The sequence below is a fragment of the Furipterus horrens genome, unplaced genomic scaffold (assembly GCF_987537825.1).
Source record: "Furipterus horrens unplaced genomic scaffold, mFurHor1.1.pri manual_scaffold_17, whole genome shotgun sequence".
Taxonomy (NCBI): Eukaryota; Metazoa; Chordata; class Mammalia; order Chiroptera; family Furipteridae; genus Furipterus; species Furipterus horrens.
In genome coordinates, this window is record NW_028327187.1 from 27,386,577 (window position 1) to 27,406,145 (window position 19,569).

Genomic DNA, 19,569 nt, shown 5'->3' on the forward strand with positions numbered 1-19,569 from the left:
TGGGAATTATAATAATACTGGCTTCATAGAAAGAGTTTGGGATTTTCCCCTCTTCTTGGATTTTTCGGAACAGTTTGAGGAGGATAGGAGTTAGTTCTTCCCTGAATGTTTTGTAGAATTCGCCTATGAAGCCATCCGGTCCAGGGCTTTTGTGTGCAGGGAGATTTTTGATTACTGTTTCAATTTCCTTCTTTGTTATTGGTCTGTTGAGATTTTCCACTTCTTCTTGATTCAGTTTTGGAAGGTTGTATATTTCTAGGAATTTGTCCATTTGTTCTAGATTGTCAAATTTCTTGCCATACACTTGTCTGTAGTAATTTCTAACTATCATTTGTATTTCTGAGATATCAGTCGTGATTTCTCCTCTTTCATTTCTGATTTTGTTTGTTTGGGTCTTCTCTCTTTTTTTCTTGATTAGACTGGCTAGCGGCTTGCCGATTTTGTTTATTTTTTTGAAGAACCAGCTCCTAGTTTTGTTGATCTTTTGGATTGTTTGTTTAGTCTCTATGTCATTTAGTTCTGCCGTGATCTTGATGATTTTGTTCCTTCTTCTTGCCCTAGGCTTTGTTTGTTGTTGTTGTTCTAGTTCATATAAATTTTTGAAATATTTTGTCTTATTCTGTGAAATACGTCACTGGTATCTTGATAGAAATTGCACTGAATCTATAGATTGCTTTGGGTAGTATGGACATTTTAATGCTGTTCATTCTTTCTGAGTATGAACACGGTATGTGCTTCCACTTATTTGTATCTTCTTCAGTTTATTCCTTCAGGGTCTTATAATTTTACAAGTATAGGTCTTTTACTTCCTTGGTTAGATTTATTCCTAAGTATTGTATTCTTTTTGAGGCAATTGTGAGTGGGATTTTTTAAGTCTACTTTATTATGTTGCTACAGTAGTCCCAATTTTTTTCTCTTTGCTCCCCTCTTCCCAGTACCCCATTCCCTCCAGCAATCCCACCCCCCTTAGTTCATGTCCATGAGTGGTGCATATAAGTTTATTGGCTCAACCCTTTCCTATATTATTCTTAACTTCCCCCTATCTATTTTGTACCAAACAATTATGCTTCTTAATCCCTGCACCATTTCCCCATTTCTTCACCTTCCCCCTCACAGCTGATAACCCTCCACATGATCTCTATACCTATGATTCTGTTCCTATTCTGGTTCGTTTAGTTGGATTTTGTTTTTTGGGGGGGGTTTAGTTGTTGACAGTTGTGAGTTTGTTGTCATTTTTTTAAAGTATATTTTATTGATTATATTGTTAGAATAGTTCCAATTTTTCCCCTTTGCTCCCCACTGCCCAGCACTCCCCTCCCCCAGCAATCCCACCCCCCTTAGTTCATGTCCATGGGTCGTGCATGTAAATGTCCCGGCTTCACCCTTTCCTATATTAGTCTTTTATAAAAATAATTAGTTAATTAAATTTTTATAACATTAAAAAATAACAATTTCCCTCTCTCAGACTTAAAACCCTTTATAATCTCATAAAAGGCAATGGGTGAAGGTCTCGTGCTCCTCTAGCTGCTTCAAGCTGGACATGGTCGTCGTCCTAACTACCCTTGGGTCCAGAAATTTCTAACAAGAGTGAGGGTGTGGAGGTGAGGGTGGCCTTCCCACATGGGAAAGGATCTTGTAGACTCCAGGTCAGTTGGTTGTCCCAGGACAACAGCGTGCTTCATTTAACAGGTTGGCATCCTTGTTGTATTATGGGGGCAACAGATTTGGCAACAGTGTTAAAAGGCATCATTCAATCCATAACCACTAGATGATGACAAAAGGCAGGTCTTAATTTTTTAATCTCTCACATTGGGGAAAAAAGGGGCTTCTTTGGAGGAAGGTGTGCAAGGCACGTCACACTTGTCCAAAACCCTTTTGTCCACTATACTTAGTTTGGGCTGAGGGGATGTTGTCATTTTAATGTTCATAATTTTGATCTTCTTTTTATTAAGTAAGTCCCTTTGACATTTCATATAATAATAACTTTGTGATGATGAGCTCATTCAGCTTTACCTTGTCTGGGAAGCACTTTTTCTGCCCTTTCATTCAAAAATATAGCTTTGCTGGTAGAGTAATCTTGGCTGTAAGTCCTCGCTTTTTGTCACCTTGAATACTTCTTGCCAGCCCCTTCTTAACTGCACCCCTTTGTAGGTAACTCACTGCTTTCCCCTTGCTGCTTTTAAGATTCTCTCTTTATCATTAACCTTTGACATTTTAATGATGAAGTGTCTTGGTGTGGTCTTTTTTTGGGTCTAGCTTGTTTGGGACTCTCTGTGCTTCCTGGACTTGTGTGTGTATTTCCTTCGCCAAATTTGGGAACTTTTCCTTCATTATTTTCTCACATAAGCTTTCCATTTCTTGCTCTTCCGATTCTCCTTCTGGCACCCCTGTGGTTCGGATGTTGGCACATTTAAAGTTGTCTCAGAGGTTCTTAAGCCTCTTATTTCAATTTTTTTTTCAATTCTTGTTTCCTCATTCTGTACTAGTTGACTGTTTTTTTCTTCCTTATGTTCCAAATCATTGATTAAACTCTGGTTTCCTTCCCTTCACCATTGGTTTTGTGTGGATTTTTCTTCGTTTCACTTAGTATAGACTTCACTTCTTCTCTTATGTGTTTGCCGTACTCAAGCATATCTGCCAAGCCTGTGAGCATCCTTATCACCAGTGTTTATAATTCTACATCTATTAGGTTGGCTATCTCCTCATCGCTTAGTTCTCCCACTGGAACCTTGATCCATTCCCCCTTTCGGGCCATACTTCTCTGTCTCCTCAACTTGACAGGCTCCTGTGTTTGTTTGCCTCTGTGTTTTAGGTAAACTGATGCTCCTGTTATGCTGTAAGGAGCAGAGCCTTAGATATTCGTCAGTACTGGTGATCGGTTTCACTACACTGTGACGCTGTATGTGGGGGAGGGGTCTGAGAGGGAACAATGTGGCTTCCTCAGCACTCACCTCTTCTCCAGGCACATCTCCCACTTCTGTATGGCACTGGCACCCCTCTAGCTGTTGCCCTTGGCCATTGTTCCCAGAGTAGGTGGGTCTGTGGATGTTCTGGTACTGTAGGGGCCTTTTAAACAAGCGGACTCTACTGAGAGATGGCAGTTTCTTCCTCCACCTCAACGTACCCTGGTTTGCACAGTCATAGCAATGAGGTTTAATTTTCCCCAGCTGCTGGGACCATGAGCTGTATGGTCTGGTCTGGGGCTGAGAATGCTCCTCAGGTGTCCCTCCTGACTTTTTAAACCATGTGACTGCATTTTCCACCGGCCCACCACTGCTACTGCTGCTGCATCTGCCGCTGTCAACACACCACGTCCTCTCTGTGCTGGCTCCGCTCCTCCTGCCTATCTGGATGAGTATTTCCTTTTCATTTCTTTGTTTGTTGGACTTCCATGCAGCTCTATTTTCTGGAACTTCTGGTTGTCTCTAGTTTTGAGATAGTTGTATTCCTTCTTAGTTGTGGAGGCAGATGCAGCGTGTCTGTCTAGGCCTCCATCTTGGCCGGAAGTCTGGGATTTTTTTTTTAATTTCTCTTTCTGATAGTTCATTATTGGGCATATAAAGTGCAACTGATTTCTGGATATTAATTTTGTATCCTGCTACTTTACTGAATTCATTAATCAGTTCTAATAATTTCTTGGTGGAATCTTTAGGGTTCTCTATATACATATACATGTCAATTTAAAATACCAAGTTTTCATGGTAACAAAATGAAGCACAAAGGAATATGGATATATGGTTTCACTAGTTTATATTGATTGTTTAGCCTTAGTATCACAGGCAGAAGCTCTGAAGGAAGAAAATGACAGCCTCCGTTGGCAGCTTGATGCCTATCGGAATGAAGTAGAACTGCTTAAGCAAGAACAGGGCAAAGCCCACAGAGAAGATGACCCAAACAAGGAACAACAGTTAAAACTCCTGCAGCAAGCCTTGCAAGGAATGCAACAGGTAAAGGCTTTTTGATTTTCTGAGTTTTCTGAAAGAATAGAATCAGTGTCTCACATACGAAAGGGTGCCCTGCAAGCAAATAGAATAGCAAACCTATTGTTTTTCTTGATGTTCTGTTGTCTGACATGGATGAGGAATGGATTATGTGTTGTGGTAAATGAAATATCCTTGTTTATACAGTAATCGCAGTGGATCACCAATTTCCAGAGAATGAGTGAAAAATACTTAAAACTACACTGAACATTATCTACTTTGGGATCTGGACAGGGCCTCAGGGTTCTTACAAAGAAGCACAGGTAGTTATTTATGAAAAAGTGCTGATGATTACGCATCTAGTCGATACAATGCTGAATAATACAGCCTTTTAGAAGGAATGGTAGAAATCCTACCCTTGATTTGGATGGAAGCAGCAGTGTTACGGTTTTTTAAGTATCAGTGCTTTGGGCATATAATAACCAACTTGCTTTTATTTTTTAAAGATTTTATTTATTTTTAGAGAGAGAGGAATGGAGTGAGAAAGAGAGGAAGAGAAAAATACGTGATTGTCTTTCACGTGCCGCCAACTGGGGACCTGGCCTGCAACCCAGGCATGTGCCCTGACTGGGAATTGAACCAACAATCCTTTGGTTCACAGGCCAACGTTCAATCTACTGAGCCACACTGGCCAGGGACCAATTTTATTTTATTTATTTTTGTTATCACGGTCATTTATGTGAGCGAGTTTACCTGAACGTTTTTCCAAGTATAAAAAGTAAACTAAATACGTGCATCTAACTGTCATTGTATAAATACAGCATTGTGTAATGGTTGTTCAATATCTAAAAGTTTCATGTAACCATCTCCAGTGAGTCTAGAATTTAAAATATATCAACAGCTGTTCTCATTATAGTAAAGGAGTAGTACTTCCGAGTAACTGTACTATCCTCTTCTGTCTTGATAGACTACTGGCCATTTTCCTTATAACTTAAATTTTGCAATAATTTTTAATTGTATGCCTTGGAATTATCTAGAACAAAGCTTGTTGCTGGCACTAAGAGCCCCATATGCCTATTACTTATACTACCATTGTCTTCCTGTGTGAAAAGCAATATCACATTAATATTTCACCTTTCCTATTAGCAAAATGTGTGAAGTAATGCTCACTTTTCTTTTACTGTCACCACGGAGTTTAATTAGAACAAGTAAATTTTATGAGAAATCTTCACACCAAAAATTGCACCCCTCAGCTAAACTTCAAAGAATTTTGACCTTCCAATGGTCTTTTGCAAGTCTCTGGAAAGCAAGACTGTGGAAAAATTTTCTTGTTGTTTTTCCCCTCTTACCTTGATTTTGAATCTATTCCACATAAGGACAGTTCTGCACTTTGAATGTAATTAAAAGATGGTGAACTTTTTTTTTTTCATTTCATCACTTCAAAGACCTAAGTGAGACAACTTGGTCTCTACCCCCTGAAAAATTAATTTACTCATTTGGATTACTTTTTATTGGAAAAATAGCCTTGTAACTAATGATAAAATCTCTCTCATATTATCGCAAAAAGATGTATAGTCTAATATGGTGGTTGATGCAAATCTGGATCTAAATCCAGCTCTGCCACTGAATGACTTTAGGCACACCACTAAACCTCTCTAAGCCTCAAGATTATGCATCATGGTATTATTGAGACTTAAATGAGATCATGCATATGAAACCCTTTGCCCAGTGCTTGGCACATATTAGGTGCTAATAGTATCTCTTAAAATTATAAATAATGATAAATCTAGTTTCTTACCTACTGTTATGAAAACTAACATTTGTAAAATTTAGATTCTTTACTACTTTCCTCACAGAAATTGAATTTGGCTTGGAAAATGGCTATTTACAAGAAGGCTTTACAACGTTAAGTTCAGTTGTATGCAGCAATCAAGATATTGTCTACATGGTATTAACTGCACTCTACCCTTACCCCTGGCTGGAATAGAAAACTCAAGTGATTAGATCAACTAGTTTCTCAGAGTCTTTCTAAAATATGAACAAATACAAAGGAAGTTCATAAGAGCCAAATAAAAATAACTAAGTAAAAATTATCTCGACTTTCCCTTTAGTATCTCTGCATGGAGAAATTATTGTGTGTGCTAGGAAAAAGTGAGGCAGGTCAGCCTAATACCTAATTTCAGCCAAGATTTTTAAGTGTGGCTTCTTAAGACAATTGTCTTTGGTCTTTCTTGTAGCATCTACTCAAAGTCCAAGAGGAATACAAAAGGAAAGAAGCTGAACTTGAAAAAATCAAAGATGACAAGTTACAGGTGGAAAAAATGTTGGAAAATCTTAAAGAAAAGGTATATGGGTCCTAAGTGAACCTTTTCCCTTACCTCTTTCCCTCCTTTTTAGTGACAATGAAAATGCCCTGAAAGTTGCTACAATAGGGAGAATATTTGGAATGTTTGGCTGATTGGGGATTTAAAAGCCCCACCTCCAGGGTAATTCTTGAATCAAGGGCTCTGCTTTTAAGTGTGACTCCTTTGCATTTCTAAGGGTTATGCAGAATCCTTTTCAATGAATAAAATATCAGTACATCCTTAAAATTCCTCAGTCTTCCCTCCTGGAGAAGACCAGAGTGTACAGTATACCTCATCTTGACAAGACCAGAGTGCACACTTCATCTTGTCAAGCTGATAACAACACAAAAAACTCCTGTGACACACAGTACCTTTAATTAAGCATTTCCTTAAAGGAAGAAACACAGAGCAACTAAAGCATTAAGATTTCTTTGTGGACACTCCATCTAGTGTAATAGTAAGCAGCTGCAGGTGAAATAGCCAAAACCAAAAGGGAAGAAACCTTGGAAAGCAAATAAAGAGACACAATATTCTAAAGCTAGGTGATAGCAACAGGTAAGGCAAGACAGTACTTGGTCTAATGAGAACCTGCAGTGATAAGAAACACCAGTGAGGACCTCTAAGAGAGCCTACTAACATCTGGATGGATTATGGTATCACAGCCATGAATAAATAGGGTGCCTAGTCTGTTTAAGGATGTGTAAAGTCTACTGATGGTGTCCATCATAACTCTCATTTCTTTTATGCCTGAACATTCAACTGAAGTTATTCTCTGAAGAGGAAGGCCCATTGACCATAACTGCCTGATTTTAATGTCTCAGAAGGAAGAAAATATTTTAGACCAAGAGCCAGAAATCAACAATGCGACAGTTCCACAAGAGCTCAAGCTCTTTATCTTATGTGCTTAGCTCAGGAAGATGCAATACATAAAGGTACACCGGTTGCATGTGTCAATATAGTGACTTCCCCCAGAGTGCCATTAAAGACTGGTAACCTTCGTGTAGTTGAAACAAATGATTGAAGGTGTTTTCTTCTAGAGACCATTTGCAATATGCTTTTAATTCTTCCACTCCATAAAAGCAACTCAATTTTCCAGTTTTGTGGGTGCTATTAAAGAAACAAGCACAATCCAGAGAAATTCATTTATCAAGCTTTTAATTGAAAAGTGTCAAGTTTGATCTATTTATTGGGACTTTTCTCGTACTATCAGAGCTTCTAAAATGTCCCAGAGCTGCTACATTAGCTATTTCACTTCTTGCATAAAATGGAGTGTGTAGCCAGAAGACTATAAATAGATATGGGATTATGCTAATGACATTGTGCTTAAAATCACCCTTTAGGATCAACATCACAGATTGACTTAAGGGCATTTTTAGTGCTTTAGTGTAAGCAGCTTTCTGCTTTGTATAGTATTTCATTTAAAGAAGCAAGAGATCAAATGATATATATGGAAGAAACTTGCCAGATTGTGCCTAAGTCTAAGAGTTTCACATACTGAAACTGATTATACAATGACATACCAGCTAAAGAGGACGAGTAAAGAGATCCAACTGATATTCAGGAAAATGTGAGTCAGAAAATGTTTTTTCCTGTTAGTTTAAGCAAAGCTTCTTTCAGAAAAAGTCATGAAAGTTCATTATAAACTTATCTGCTCTGGGAAGCTGATTTGTTACCAAATATTTCAACCTGACACAGTGAGGTTAAGAAGCAAAATACCATCACATTAGACTGCAAAAGTAATTTTAGTTTGAAAGGAAGGCTATATGTTTCGGTGAGAGAGGATCTTTTTTGTGTTTGTTTCAGTTTCTTGATAGTAAATTAGTGTGACTTATTGTCAGCATTTTGCAGTGTGACTTATATCTGTCTTACTACAGAAAGAACTAGCTCTCAGTGTGCTAGTAAAATTCAAGGTGATAAGCAACCCTTCAATATACCTTCTAATTTTTTTAATGCCAGCTATATAATAAAACTGAAGTCAAGTTTCAATAAAGCTACATTTCTATTCAGGATGACTAAAACTTCTCAGGATGTCTTCACATCTTAAATCGTCCCAAATCTGTTAAACTCTCATACTTAAGAAATTACTTACTAGATCATTTAATGTTTTAAAAAGGTTAGAAGCAGATGTACAGTCCATGGCTTAGAAGTGAGCCAGTGGTCTAAATCAAACTTGGCATTATAGTTACTGCCTGGATTGAATTCTGAAAGCCAAGGATTGAGTAGGTCATTACAAAAGGTTTCCCTTCTGACTACAGCCAGGAAGCCTGTAAATCCAGAAAACAACATGTCTGGCAGCATAGACCATTCGTTTTGTTCAGGGGCAGCATTCTGGAAGCTTTGAAGACATCTTTAAAGAAAACAGAAGGAAATCTGTCCCTGGTGAGGACTTATGGGAGGAAAGGAGTGACAAAGAATCTGAGTCAAGTATGATGTGCCACCCCCAAGAGCAGATCCCCAGCATTTTTTTTTTTTGTACAATAGCTGTAAGACTGAAGCAGTGATTTCATTTATTTCTTCTCCTAAAGGCTTTTCCTTCACATTTATAATACAGAAAATATGTTCTTAGTATCCAAGAGAGAAAGAAAGGTCCATGAAAGGTCTGGAGGTATTTTTCCATTTGATTGCTGATCATGGATTTCACCTGAGTGTCTCTTATGAAACATGCCAGCAATGCTCAGAAAGAGAAAACTTGCAACAACAAAGAAGGCCACTAAGTAATGATATTTTTGGTCATGACCATTTCTTGCTGTGAAGTCAGGAGTATCTTAACTGATAATGTCCTCATCAGAGAGAAAAGACAGAGAGTTGATAATCAATAAATAGAGACATTAATTTTTAGTTCAAAAGCCAAAAGTTGATTACCTATAAATGAATTAACTAAATTTTAGATTCTTCATTCAGAGAGGGACTTACCTTTAGCAGAATGTGGACCTAAAAAAATTTTTTAATGGTCTTTTTCACAGTGGATGGCTTGAGATGAAATCCAAGCCCTACCACTTCCTAACAATATGATCTTAGGCAATTCACCATATTTATCTAAGCCTCACTTTTCTCATCTGTAAAACAGTGCCTGACATCTAGGAAACAGTAAATGTTGGATCTGGCCCTCCAGATTACTAGTATAGAGTCAGGAATGATGAAAGCAGAAAACTAAAACTAGTGAAGGTAAATGTCTAATTTTTTTTGTGTTATGAATCCATAGTGTAAAGAAGCTTTGGGTTATCTGGGATGCTTTGTGGTTTATATTGTTTTCCTTCCTCCCATTCAATTAAAAATTGGACAGTACTGCTTTTAGTGTTACATGTTGTGTAATTGAAACCAAACCTGTTACCAAATAAGGTGAACTGACCCAAGAAGCATATTATTCCCACAGGAAAACCATGCTTCTAGACTGTGCACATCAAGACAGGATAATGATTACCCTCTTGAGAAGACCCTGAACAGCAGTCCTATCAAATCTGAACGTGAAGCACTGCTAGTGGGTAAGGAAGCTAACAAACATGTACAACATATAGAGTGCAGCACAGAGGAGGATGGGTTTGCCTAAGATATGCCAAGCATTTATGAAGCATGACAGTGCAAGGACCCAGAGTTCTGAAGTCAATAGGATAAGAACAAGTACAGATTTCAATAAAAATGATAACAGCAGCTCCTAGCCCACTTCAAGTTCCTTGTGGCCACTGCCACATCAAGTGTGATGGTTTAAGCACGATGATAAGGTGGTCCACTAGAGAAATACATTGTAGATTTTTAAAATTTCTGTGCAAGGCTAGCTGAGCCTTTCTCAGTCCCATTCATAGAACAGTGCAGACACTATTTGGTAGAGAGCTTCTCTAGATGAGCCTCCACATGAAGTATGTGCCTCTCTTAAGTTTTCCAGGTTACTGGCAGATGACTCAGAAGGCTGTCAATGTTGGACATTGGTGGACTCTGATTAAATAAATGCTAGAATTGCACTCACTGTATAGAAATTCATTCACAGAGGCAAGATGGCATAAATGGTTAAGGAATCAGACAGACCTGGTTTCCTGTCTTGACCCCACCATTTTCATCTGCCATCCTGAGCTTCAGTTCTTCCATCTGTAATATGGCCATGATAATACATATTACCTATTTCAAAGGGCAACTGTGAGTATTAAATACAATAATTCATCTAAATCACTTTACACAGCACCTCACCTAAATTAAGACTTTAATAAATGCAAACCATTTAGCACTCACAGCACTATTCATAAACGCTTGTTGACTTTATATTTCATTTGGAGAACAGTGGCAGACTGAGATCCCAAAATACTTTGTCATTTAAAAGGGGCTGACCGTGGGCCTCATCACAGAATCATAGGTGCCTTCTAGGAAGCTGAGCTACACAATAACCCAGCCACTATCTCAAAAGCTCTCCACACTGATCAGCTTCTGCATATTTAAAAATATATCTGCCGCCTTTGGTAGTGGATATTGTACTCAGATTTAACAGTTTGATATGTTAATAAAGATGCATGAAGAGAATCTGCCGTTGAATCTTCAAGAAGAGTTACAACTTATTTCCATTTTCCAACTCAAATTTCTTTAACAAGTTGGCAACTGGGAGACCTGTCAGAGAAGAGCTGGGGGTAGGAGGAAGCTTTTGTAAATAGATAATTCTAGAAACAAACATTCTTAAGATAAGTGTTTTTTGTTTTGCTTTTCTAAAGAAAGTAGTCGGGATGGCAGAGAGAATGGAAAATCTATTTTTTTAAATTGGGTCTTTGAGTATGAACCCACAAAAACTGCTTAATGTTTTGAAACCTATAAAGTTATTTCTTGGCATTTGACAGCTTATCTTGACCAAAGGATCTAGAATTCCTTTGAACACAAACTGTCTTCTTTAGAATTTAAGTTTCAGCTTGAGTCAGTGTTTAGAAAGGCAATTTGCCTCATCATTTAAGACTAAAGGAGTGTTATAAGTAATAACATACATTTTGAACAGATTTTGATCCCTACCTTCTGGACCCCCAATCTACCCCCTTGCCATATAACAAAGAACTAATTTGAACTTCAAGCTACAACTTAAACTTGTGATATTCTTTGTCAGTCACTAAAGGGAACAGACAAGCTGTAATTTATGAACTAAATCAAATTTAATTTTTATTTCCTGGCAGTTTTCAGCAAACTCAGTTCTAGGTCAATTTGAGGTACCTAAGATCTTTAAAAAAGGTAAATTCAACAAATGTAAAGAAATAACGAGTAGACTTTTGAATAAAAGAAGTATTATAACAATTAATCTGATGGCCAGAACAATCAAGGCAGTATGTGTAGCTGCTAATCACCCCATAGTTAGGCTGAGTAGAAATTATGACCATTCCTATAAGCTGTAAACTGCTATGATAATTCTGTTACTTGAAGAGATTCAGGGCTCTGAGCACAAACAAAATGCTAGTGACCACTTAAGTGAAAAAATTTTTTTTGACTTTTCTTTATGGAGATGCTTATAGAGTAAAACTCAAATACAGTCAGCAAATTCTCCCATGAGAGGTACAAGGTTAATCAGGCATGGTACATGATTTGTACTTTTACCACAACAATGAGACATTGTTAATGCATAAGAGGCTAAAATCCCATTTAAAGACTGTGTAGAGGAACTGTAAAAAACCCAGCACAATCTAAAATCATTGTAAAATTCTAAATTCATTAAAATGTAGAAATCAGGTCATCTTTAGCCATCAAAAATGATGGAAGTGATGCTTCAAATGCCAGCTTTTATTTTATTTATTTATTTATTTATTTATTTATTTATTTATTTATTTATTTATTTAATGTCCTTCCCAACCCCTCCCCTGCTTGCCTCCTTAGGATCAGCCGGATTCTGTAAGCAGACATGCTTTGCAAGGGATAAAGGCAGACATCAATACAAAAATAGGTTTTGAAACTGAAATTGTATGCAAATATAAATAATGTATATTTAAAATAATCACTGTAATACTATTTATATATAACACCTTTTCACCCAAAGATGGCAAAGCAGTTTATAAGTATTCTCTCTCTAATCCTTACCGTTTTCCATTAAATTGTGCTGTAAATGTTTAGGATCATGAATTTCTCCGTTTCATCTTCCAAACCATCACATCACAGGATATTTTCTTGAGTTACTTGACATAGGCAGCTAGCTACTCAATATAGATGCCATATTTGAGAATCAATGTTTATTTTTTTTTTTTGCCCAAAGGCTCAATGTTTATTTTTAATTGTTTATGCTATTACAGTTGTCCTAATTTTCCCCCTTTGCTCCCCTCCTCCCAGCCTCCCTTCCCTCACATGCCAGCCTTTCTACATGTTATATAGTGTAGCCAGAGACAGTATATTAAGAGTAAATGTCTGGGTCCAAATCATCTGGACCCTGCCACTTACCAGTTGTATGACCAAGGCAACTTGCTAAATTTTCTGTGCCTCAGTGTCTCCTCATCTGTGAAATAGGGATGGTAATACTTTCCTCACAAGGTTGTTGTAAAGATTAGATGAGTAAAATTATAATAGTGCCCCGTACATAGTATGTTGTACAGAATGAGTTAGCTTTTGCTATACATTATCATATGCCATCTCAAAGAATATATTGCTAAAGTGTAACCTCCATGGTATTGTCTCTACAGGGATTATCTCCACATTTCTTCATGTCCACCCATTTGGAGCAAGCATTGAATACATCTGTTCTTACTTGCACCGTCTAGATAATAAGGTATGTGGGAGCCTGAAATGGGTTATAGGATTCTTTGTGAACAAGTGACCTTACTCTGTTCAAGCATTGATAAGTCACTAGTAATTGCTCTAAGGAAATGTCCCTCACCTGTTCTTTCACTGTGATACTGTGTAGAGCCTCTCTCTTGCAAGTAGGATGACTATCTGTCCCCATTTGCTTGGGACTGAGGGGTTTCCTGGGACTTGGGACTTCCAGTGCTAAAACCAGGAAGGTCCTGGGCAAACCTGAATGAGTTGGCCAGTCTAGTTCCAACATACATCTTAGAAGAATTTTCTTCCTTTTTCTTAATTTACATATAAGCTGTGAATTAACCAATATTTTTCACAAATCAATCTTTTGTACTGGTCCTTTAACAATTAACAAGTGTTAATTTTCACAATTGGAAATCTTACTCCAACCACCTCCCCAACCATCACCATCACCACAGCCATTATCTACGGTGAAACAATCAAGGCGGGGGTGGGGGGTGGGAAAGATAGAACAATAAGTCTGTAACAGAGACTGAATATTTACCCACAGTTGATCTCTTGGGGCTCTTCCTTCCCTGGATGATACCCTGTGGAGGAAGTCACAAAGCATCAGGAGCAAGGCCAAGTGCCGGTTCCCTAGAAAGCTAAGGACACCACATTGAAGAGGGAGGAACTCTTCTTGACTATAGAATAAAGAAACTCATGGTAGATTTTTTTCAGAAGTAGCATTCATTAAACCTGCTTATGGATTAAACTCACTGTTTTGCAGGGTCTGGGCCATAGAGAAATGTTATTGAGACTTGTGAAGTTGGATTCCAAAATCTTAAATCATTCAAGCATATGCCTTTTTAACAAAAGTGCTGGCCCATTTGGGAATTCAGCTATCATGATACATTCTCCTCGTGGCACTTGTTTCAGTTCTAGCTGGCACTCCCCCCTCATTTATATGTGGGAAATGATGCTATTCTGCAATTAAATGGCCCATTTGGCAGTGAAAGGAGGAATGGAATGTGAGCACCAGGACAAAGTGGTCAGTTGAAGTGCTATAAAATAGTAATATATATCAGTAAAAATGATCTGGTTGTTTTTTTAAATTATAAAAATGATGCATACATATTGTTTAAAAGTGATACATACATATTGTTTAAAAATGTAAGTCATAGAGAAATATCGTAAAGAGAAAGTTACAGTCCCACCCCTCAATGATAACCACTGTAATGAGTTTGGCATATCTTTATTTCAGGCCCTTTTCTATACATATCCTGCACCTATATCATATGTATATATCAGTAAACATTACATATTTATGCTCTTTGAAATGAGAATTCAACTCTATATCATACTCTGCAATGTGATTTCACTTAACTGAAATACAGTCTTATTACTAGTACTGGGAAGAAAGCTTGATCTCCCTCCTTGTCCAGGCCCAGTTTCTCCTGAGCAGCTTCCTACCAGAGTAGTGCCAAGACCTCCCAAAGAAAGCTGACAGTGGTACCAATAGAAATGAGGAGGACCCTCCCTCCAGCTTCAGGAATATTCAGTGAGGTGGCAATTTGGGGTTTCTATATGGATTCCCCAGTGCTCTTCTGTCAAGCCCCAGTACCGAGGTTCACAGTTACGAAGGTTGCTACTAATTGCTAATATAAAGATGACCACCTGAAGCAATCCCGAAAGGGATCCACAGATTTGTTTTTGTTTTTGTATCGATACGAGTGAATGTGTGTGTGCGTGTGAGAGAGACAGACAGACAGACAGACTGACTGACAGACAGACAGATGGAGGAGAGGAAGACAGTGCACAGAAGTAGGAACTCAGAGCATTCCATACTTCCATCACTTCTCATTTGTGAACTAATGGGTGTGTGGAGAATTCTGGTCTGATGGCAGGCATTTCTGCATCACTCTCTTCCCAAAAGGCTTTGCAGATTCAGTGGGTCTACACATAGCATCACCAGCACTGATTCAGTGCCTCTCCATATGACTGGTACCAGGTCTTTCCAACAGAAAACTTAGAGGTAGAAAACAGCTTGAAGGTTCCTGCAAAAAAATTGAAATGGAACTACCATATGACCCAGCAATTCTACTTCTAGGAATATACCCAAAGAATCCCAAAATACTAATCAGAATATGTGCACCCCTGTGTTCATTGCAGCATTATTTATAATTGCCAATATATGGAAGCAGCCCAAGTGTCCATCAGTGGATGAGGGGATAAAACAGCTATGGGACATTTATACAATGGAATACTATTATGCCATAAAAACTAATGAATTCTTGCACTCTCTTAGTGGTTCAGTTGACTGGAGTGTTGTCCCGTACACCAAAATGTTGCGGGTTCAATTCCCAGTCAGGGTACATACCTGGGTTGTGGGTTTGATGGCCAGTCACAGCATATACGAGAGGCAGTCAATCAATGATTATCTCCCACATTGATGCTTCTCTTTCTTTCTCTCTCTCTCTCCCCCTCCCTCCCTTCCCTCCTCCCTCCCTCCCTCTCTCCTCCCTTCTTCTCTCTATAAAATCAATAAACATATCCTTGGGTGAGGATTAAAAACAAGGAATTCTTACCATATGCAACAACATGGATGGACTAGAGAATATTACAGTAACTGAAGTTAGATAAAGGCAAATGCCATATGATTTTACTTTATGTGAAATATAAAGAACAAAATAAACAGAAACAGAAAGCCCTGGCTGCTGTGGCTCAGTGGATTGAGCGTCGGCCTGCGAGCCAAGTGTCGCTGGTTCTATTCCCAGCCAGGGCACATTACTAGGTTGCACGTCAGGTCCCCAGTTGGGGGCGCAAGTGAGAGGCAACCACACAGTAAAAAAAAAAAAAAAAAAAAAAAAACAGAAACAGACTCATAGATGCAGAGAACAGACTGATGAATGCGAGAGAGGAGGTGCACGGTCAACTTGGCGAAATAGGTGAAGGGACTAAATAATAATAATTGATGGTTACAAAATAGTCACAGGAATATAAAATACAGTATAGGGAATATAGTTGAAAGTATTGTGATAATTAAATATGGTGCCAATTGAGTACTGGAAATATCAGGGAGATCACTTTGTGAAGTATATGGTTGTCTAACCACTATGCTGTACACGTGAAAATAACACAAAATAACTAAAAAGTTTCTGCTCATCAAAAGAAAACATCAGCAAGATGAAAAGGAAACCAACCATATGGGAAAACATATTTGCCAATGATATCACAGACAGGGGACTGATCTCCAAAATATATAAAGAGCTTATACGACTCAACATTAAGAAAACAAACAACCCAATTAAAAAATGGGCAAAGGACCTGAACAAACACTTCTCCGAAGAGGACATACAGAAGGTCCATAGGCACATGAAAAAATGCTCAACATCATTGGCCATCAGAGAGATGCAAGTAAAAACCACAATGAGATACCACCTTACACCTGTCAGAATGGCCATCATCAACAGATCAACAAACAACAAATGCTGGCAAGGATGTGGAGAAACAGGAACCCTACTGCACTGTTGGTGAGAATGCAGACTGGTGCAGCCACTATGGAAAACAGTATGGAATTACCTCAAAAAACTAAAAATAGAACTGCCGTTTGAACCAGTGATTCCACTGCTAGGATTATACCTTAAAAATCCTAAAACCCTAATTCAAAAAAACCTATGCACCCCTATGTTCATAGCAGCCCTGTTTACAATATCTAAGTGCTGGAAACAGCCTAAGTGCCCACCTGTAGATGAGTGGATCAAAAAACTGTGGTACATCTACACAATGGAATACTATGTAGCAGAAAGAAAGAAGGAACTCCTGCCATTTGCGACAACATGGATGGAACTAGAGAGAATTATGCTTAGTGAAATAAGCCAGGCAAAGAAAGAAAAATACCATATGATATCACCTAATACAGGAAACTAAAGAGCAACACAAACAAACGAACTAAATAGGCAAAGACTAGAATAGTAGTCAGTAGGGGGAGGGGGGAGGGAGAGAAGGGGGATAAGTAAGGGAAGGGTCTAGTCAAGGAACGTGTATGAATGACTCATGGACATGGACAACGGGGAGGGATATAATTGTGGGAGAAGGGATGGGCTGGGAGAGGGGAGCAATTGGGGAAAAATGCGACAACTGTAATTGAATAACCAAAAAATAAAATTAAAAAAAAAAGAAAGTAACACAAAATATTGTGTAAACACTGAACTGTAATTGAAAAATTAAATTTAAAATGGTTATACAATTAGTATTTTAATACATTTTATTCATATAAAAAAGAATGATAAATATAAAAAAGAAAAGCAGTGGTGATCAATCTCAAAAAATATTATTTTAAGCAAGGAAACAAGTGACAAAAGACTTTATGTTGTATGATTATACATATATGAAATTTTCATAAAATGCAAAACCACAGCAAAAACATATGAGGGATTGGGAGTGAGGAAGGAATGCAAAGGGGCACAAAGGAACTTTTTGGAGGTGAGGGAATGTTCTAAAACTGAATTGTGATGACAGTTTTAAAATTGAATACATTTACTAAATTTATACATTTACTAAAACTCAACAACATGTCGAATAAGTGAATTTATTGTATGTAAATTATACTTAAAGCAGTTATGAAATATGTAAACAAAAAGAAAGCTCAGTGAACTCTGTCTAGTGGTCACAACATAAGAAGACTACCATCTAGGAGCCACTCACCCAACACATACACATGCAGAAGAACGAGGAAAAGGTCAACTCCACCCCCAACACACATGTATGCATCAGTATCCTAAAGTAAGCAACATTGAGGGGGAAAAGAGTCATATTAGGAAGGTGAGACTGATTTTGAATGGAGATGTCTTCTCTCTCCCACAGATCTGCACCAGTGATGTGGAATGTCTCATGAGCAGACTTCAGTATACCTTCAAGCAAGAAATGACTGGAGTTGGAGCCAGTCTGGAGAAGAGATGGAAATTCTGTGGCTTTGAGGGCTTGAAACTGACCTGAATCCATCTGCCTAACAACCTGGGATCCTGAAAGTAAATGTGTCTTGGACAAGCTTAGAAACTGATTTCCATTTTCAATGGTTTTCAAGCAGAAATTGATTTAAATTGTTCAATTCATTTCTGGAATCTATTTTGATTTAAAATAAGGATCCTAGAGCAGCACCTTGAGCTACAGGCCCTAAAAAGAAATTGACACAAACCTCAAGTTCTGTAACTTCCTTCCTTTTTGTCAATTGTCTTTTTTTTTTATTCATAGTATTGAAAATGGTCTGATGCTAAAGAATATCTGGGGTGTTTACAGTGTCGGTAGACTTTGGCACTTTTAAAAACATCATTAACTGAAATATTTTGATGATTTATGTGTTATTTGTGTTTCAAAATTTCTCTTCACATTAGTGTTGCTACTGGTGAGAGGAACGTGAGGAGTTCCGGTTAATTCATAATTGATGTCTTTCTGATCCCTAGTAAGAAAACACATCAGTGTCTTCGAGAAGGTGTTTGACCAAGTTCACCTTTTAAAAGACAAAGCGTGATTTGTGGCTTTTACAAAATTACTGTGAACCAGAAGCTGACAACTGTTTCAAACTCATTTTCTCTAATATATCAGATAAAAGGTTTATTCAGAATTTTAAAAAGTCTAGATGTATTTGCAGAATGCAAGTGTCCAGTATGACTGGCATGTGTACATGCTATTCAGAATCACCTTGTAAATAGTCTGATTTAAAGGAGGGCATATTTAATTTTCTGAGAATTAAAACACACATGTGCTCATGTGCACACACACACATTAGCAAAAGGGATTTATTTTAATATATTTCCCCCTTGGCCTTCTTACAAACTCTATTGGTCCCTTTTCTTCTGCTGTCAGTGTGTTGAATTGCAAACCGTGTACCGCTGTAAATACTATGTTTACTTCATGCTGAATGTTTGCAAAGAGTTGATATGAGTATTAATAGAAAACTGTTGGTAATGAATAAATAATGGGCCAGGGACATTGAGGCTTCCTCCAAATAGGTTAGCTCCACCTGGAGTGCCAGGGACACCTCCAGATTGCAATGGCAGTGTGGGTAGACCAGTCAAGAGGTCCTGCTTGATGGAAGAGAAAGGGAAAGAATGAGGATTTGAGGCTAATATCCTGCAGTAGAGATGATCTTTTCTTTGTAGTGTTGGTGGTGCTTGTAATTACACAAGCATGCCCTCCCTTGGGTCTTGGTTCAAAATAACTGAATGTACAAAGCAAAGCTGATGAAGAGTATTTCGGGAAAATACTTTGTAAATGAGATGTCAGTAGTGTTCAAAGTTGTATTTTTAAAAGATAAAATTCCTTTTTTATACTTCAGTTTGGTGTTCTGTTTTGAATTACTTGCTCTCTAAGTAATCCTTCAGTAAATTATCTCAGTTTCTTCCTTTCAGTTACCAGGATTTTGGAAGACAGTGCTAAACCATCTGCCTTGCAACTAGAAATAGGGTTCCATGGTGCACATTCATGCTGAAAGCTGGCTTTCCCCTTAAGCACCCAGCTGTGGCACCAGCAGGAAACTAGGGTTATTATTACACTAGCTTCCTCACTGAAGCATCTCTGTCATCAACACTACAGAAGGCTTTAGTTCATCTGTTTAAGGGGTCTTG

The 19,569-nt window shown here is 38.0% G+C and overlaps 1 protein-coding gene across 1 annotated transcript in view; it reads left to right on the forward strand.

Annotated features, from left to right (window-relative positions):
• Positions 1-19,174, forward strand: part of ENOX2 (ecto-NOX disulfide-thiol exchanger 2) — a 339,831-nt gene extending 320,657 nt beyond the window's left edge. Inside the window, exons 10-14 of the mRNA XM_090263952.1 lie at positions 3,766-3,947; positions 6,158-6,265; positions 9,639-9,747; positions 12,889-12,974; positions 17,810-19,174. Of these exons, the coding sequence (XP_090120078.1) occupies positions 3,766-3,947; positions 6,158-6,265; positions 9,639-9,747; positions 12,889-12,974; positions 17,810-17,941 (617 nt within the window). The 3' untranslated portion in view covers positions 17,942-19,174. The remainder of the gene's footprint in view (positions 1-3,765; positions 3,948-6,157; positions 6,266-9,638; positions 9,748-12,888; positions 12,975-17,809) is intronic.
• The last annotated feature ends 395 nt before the right edge of the window (positions 19,175-19,569 follow it).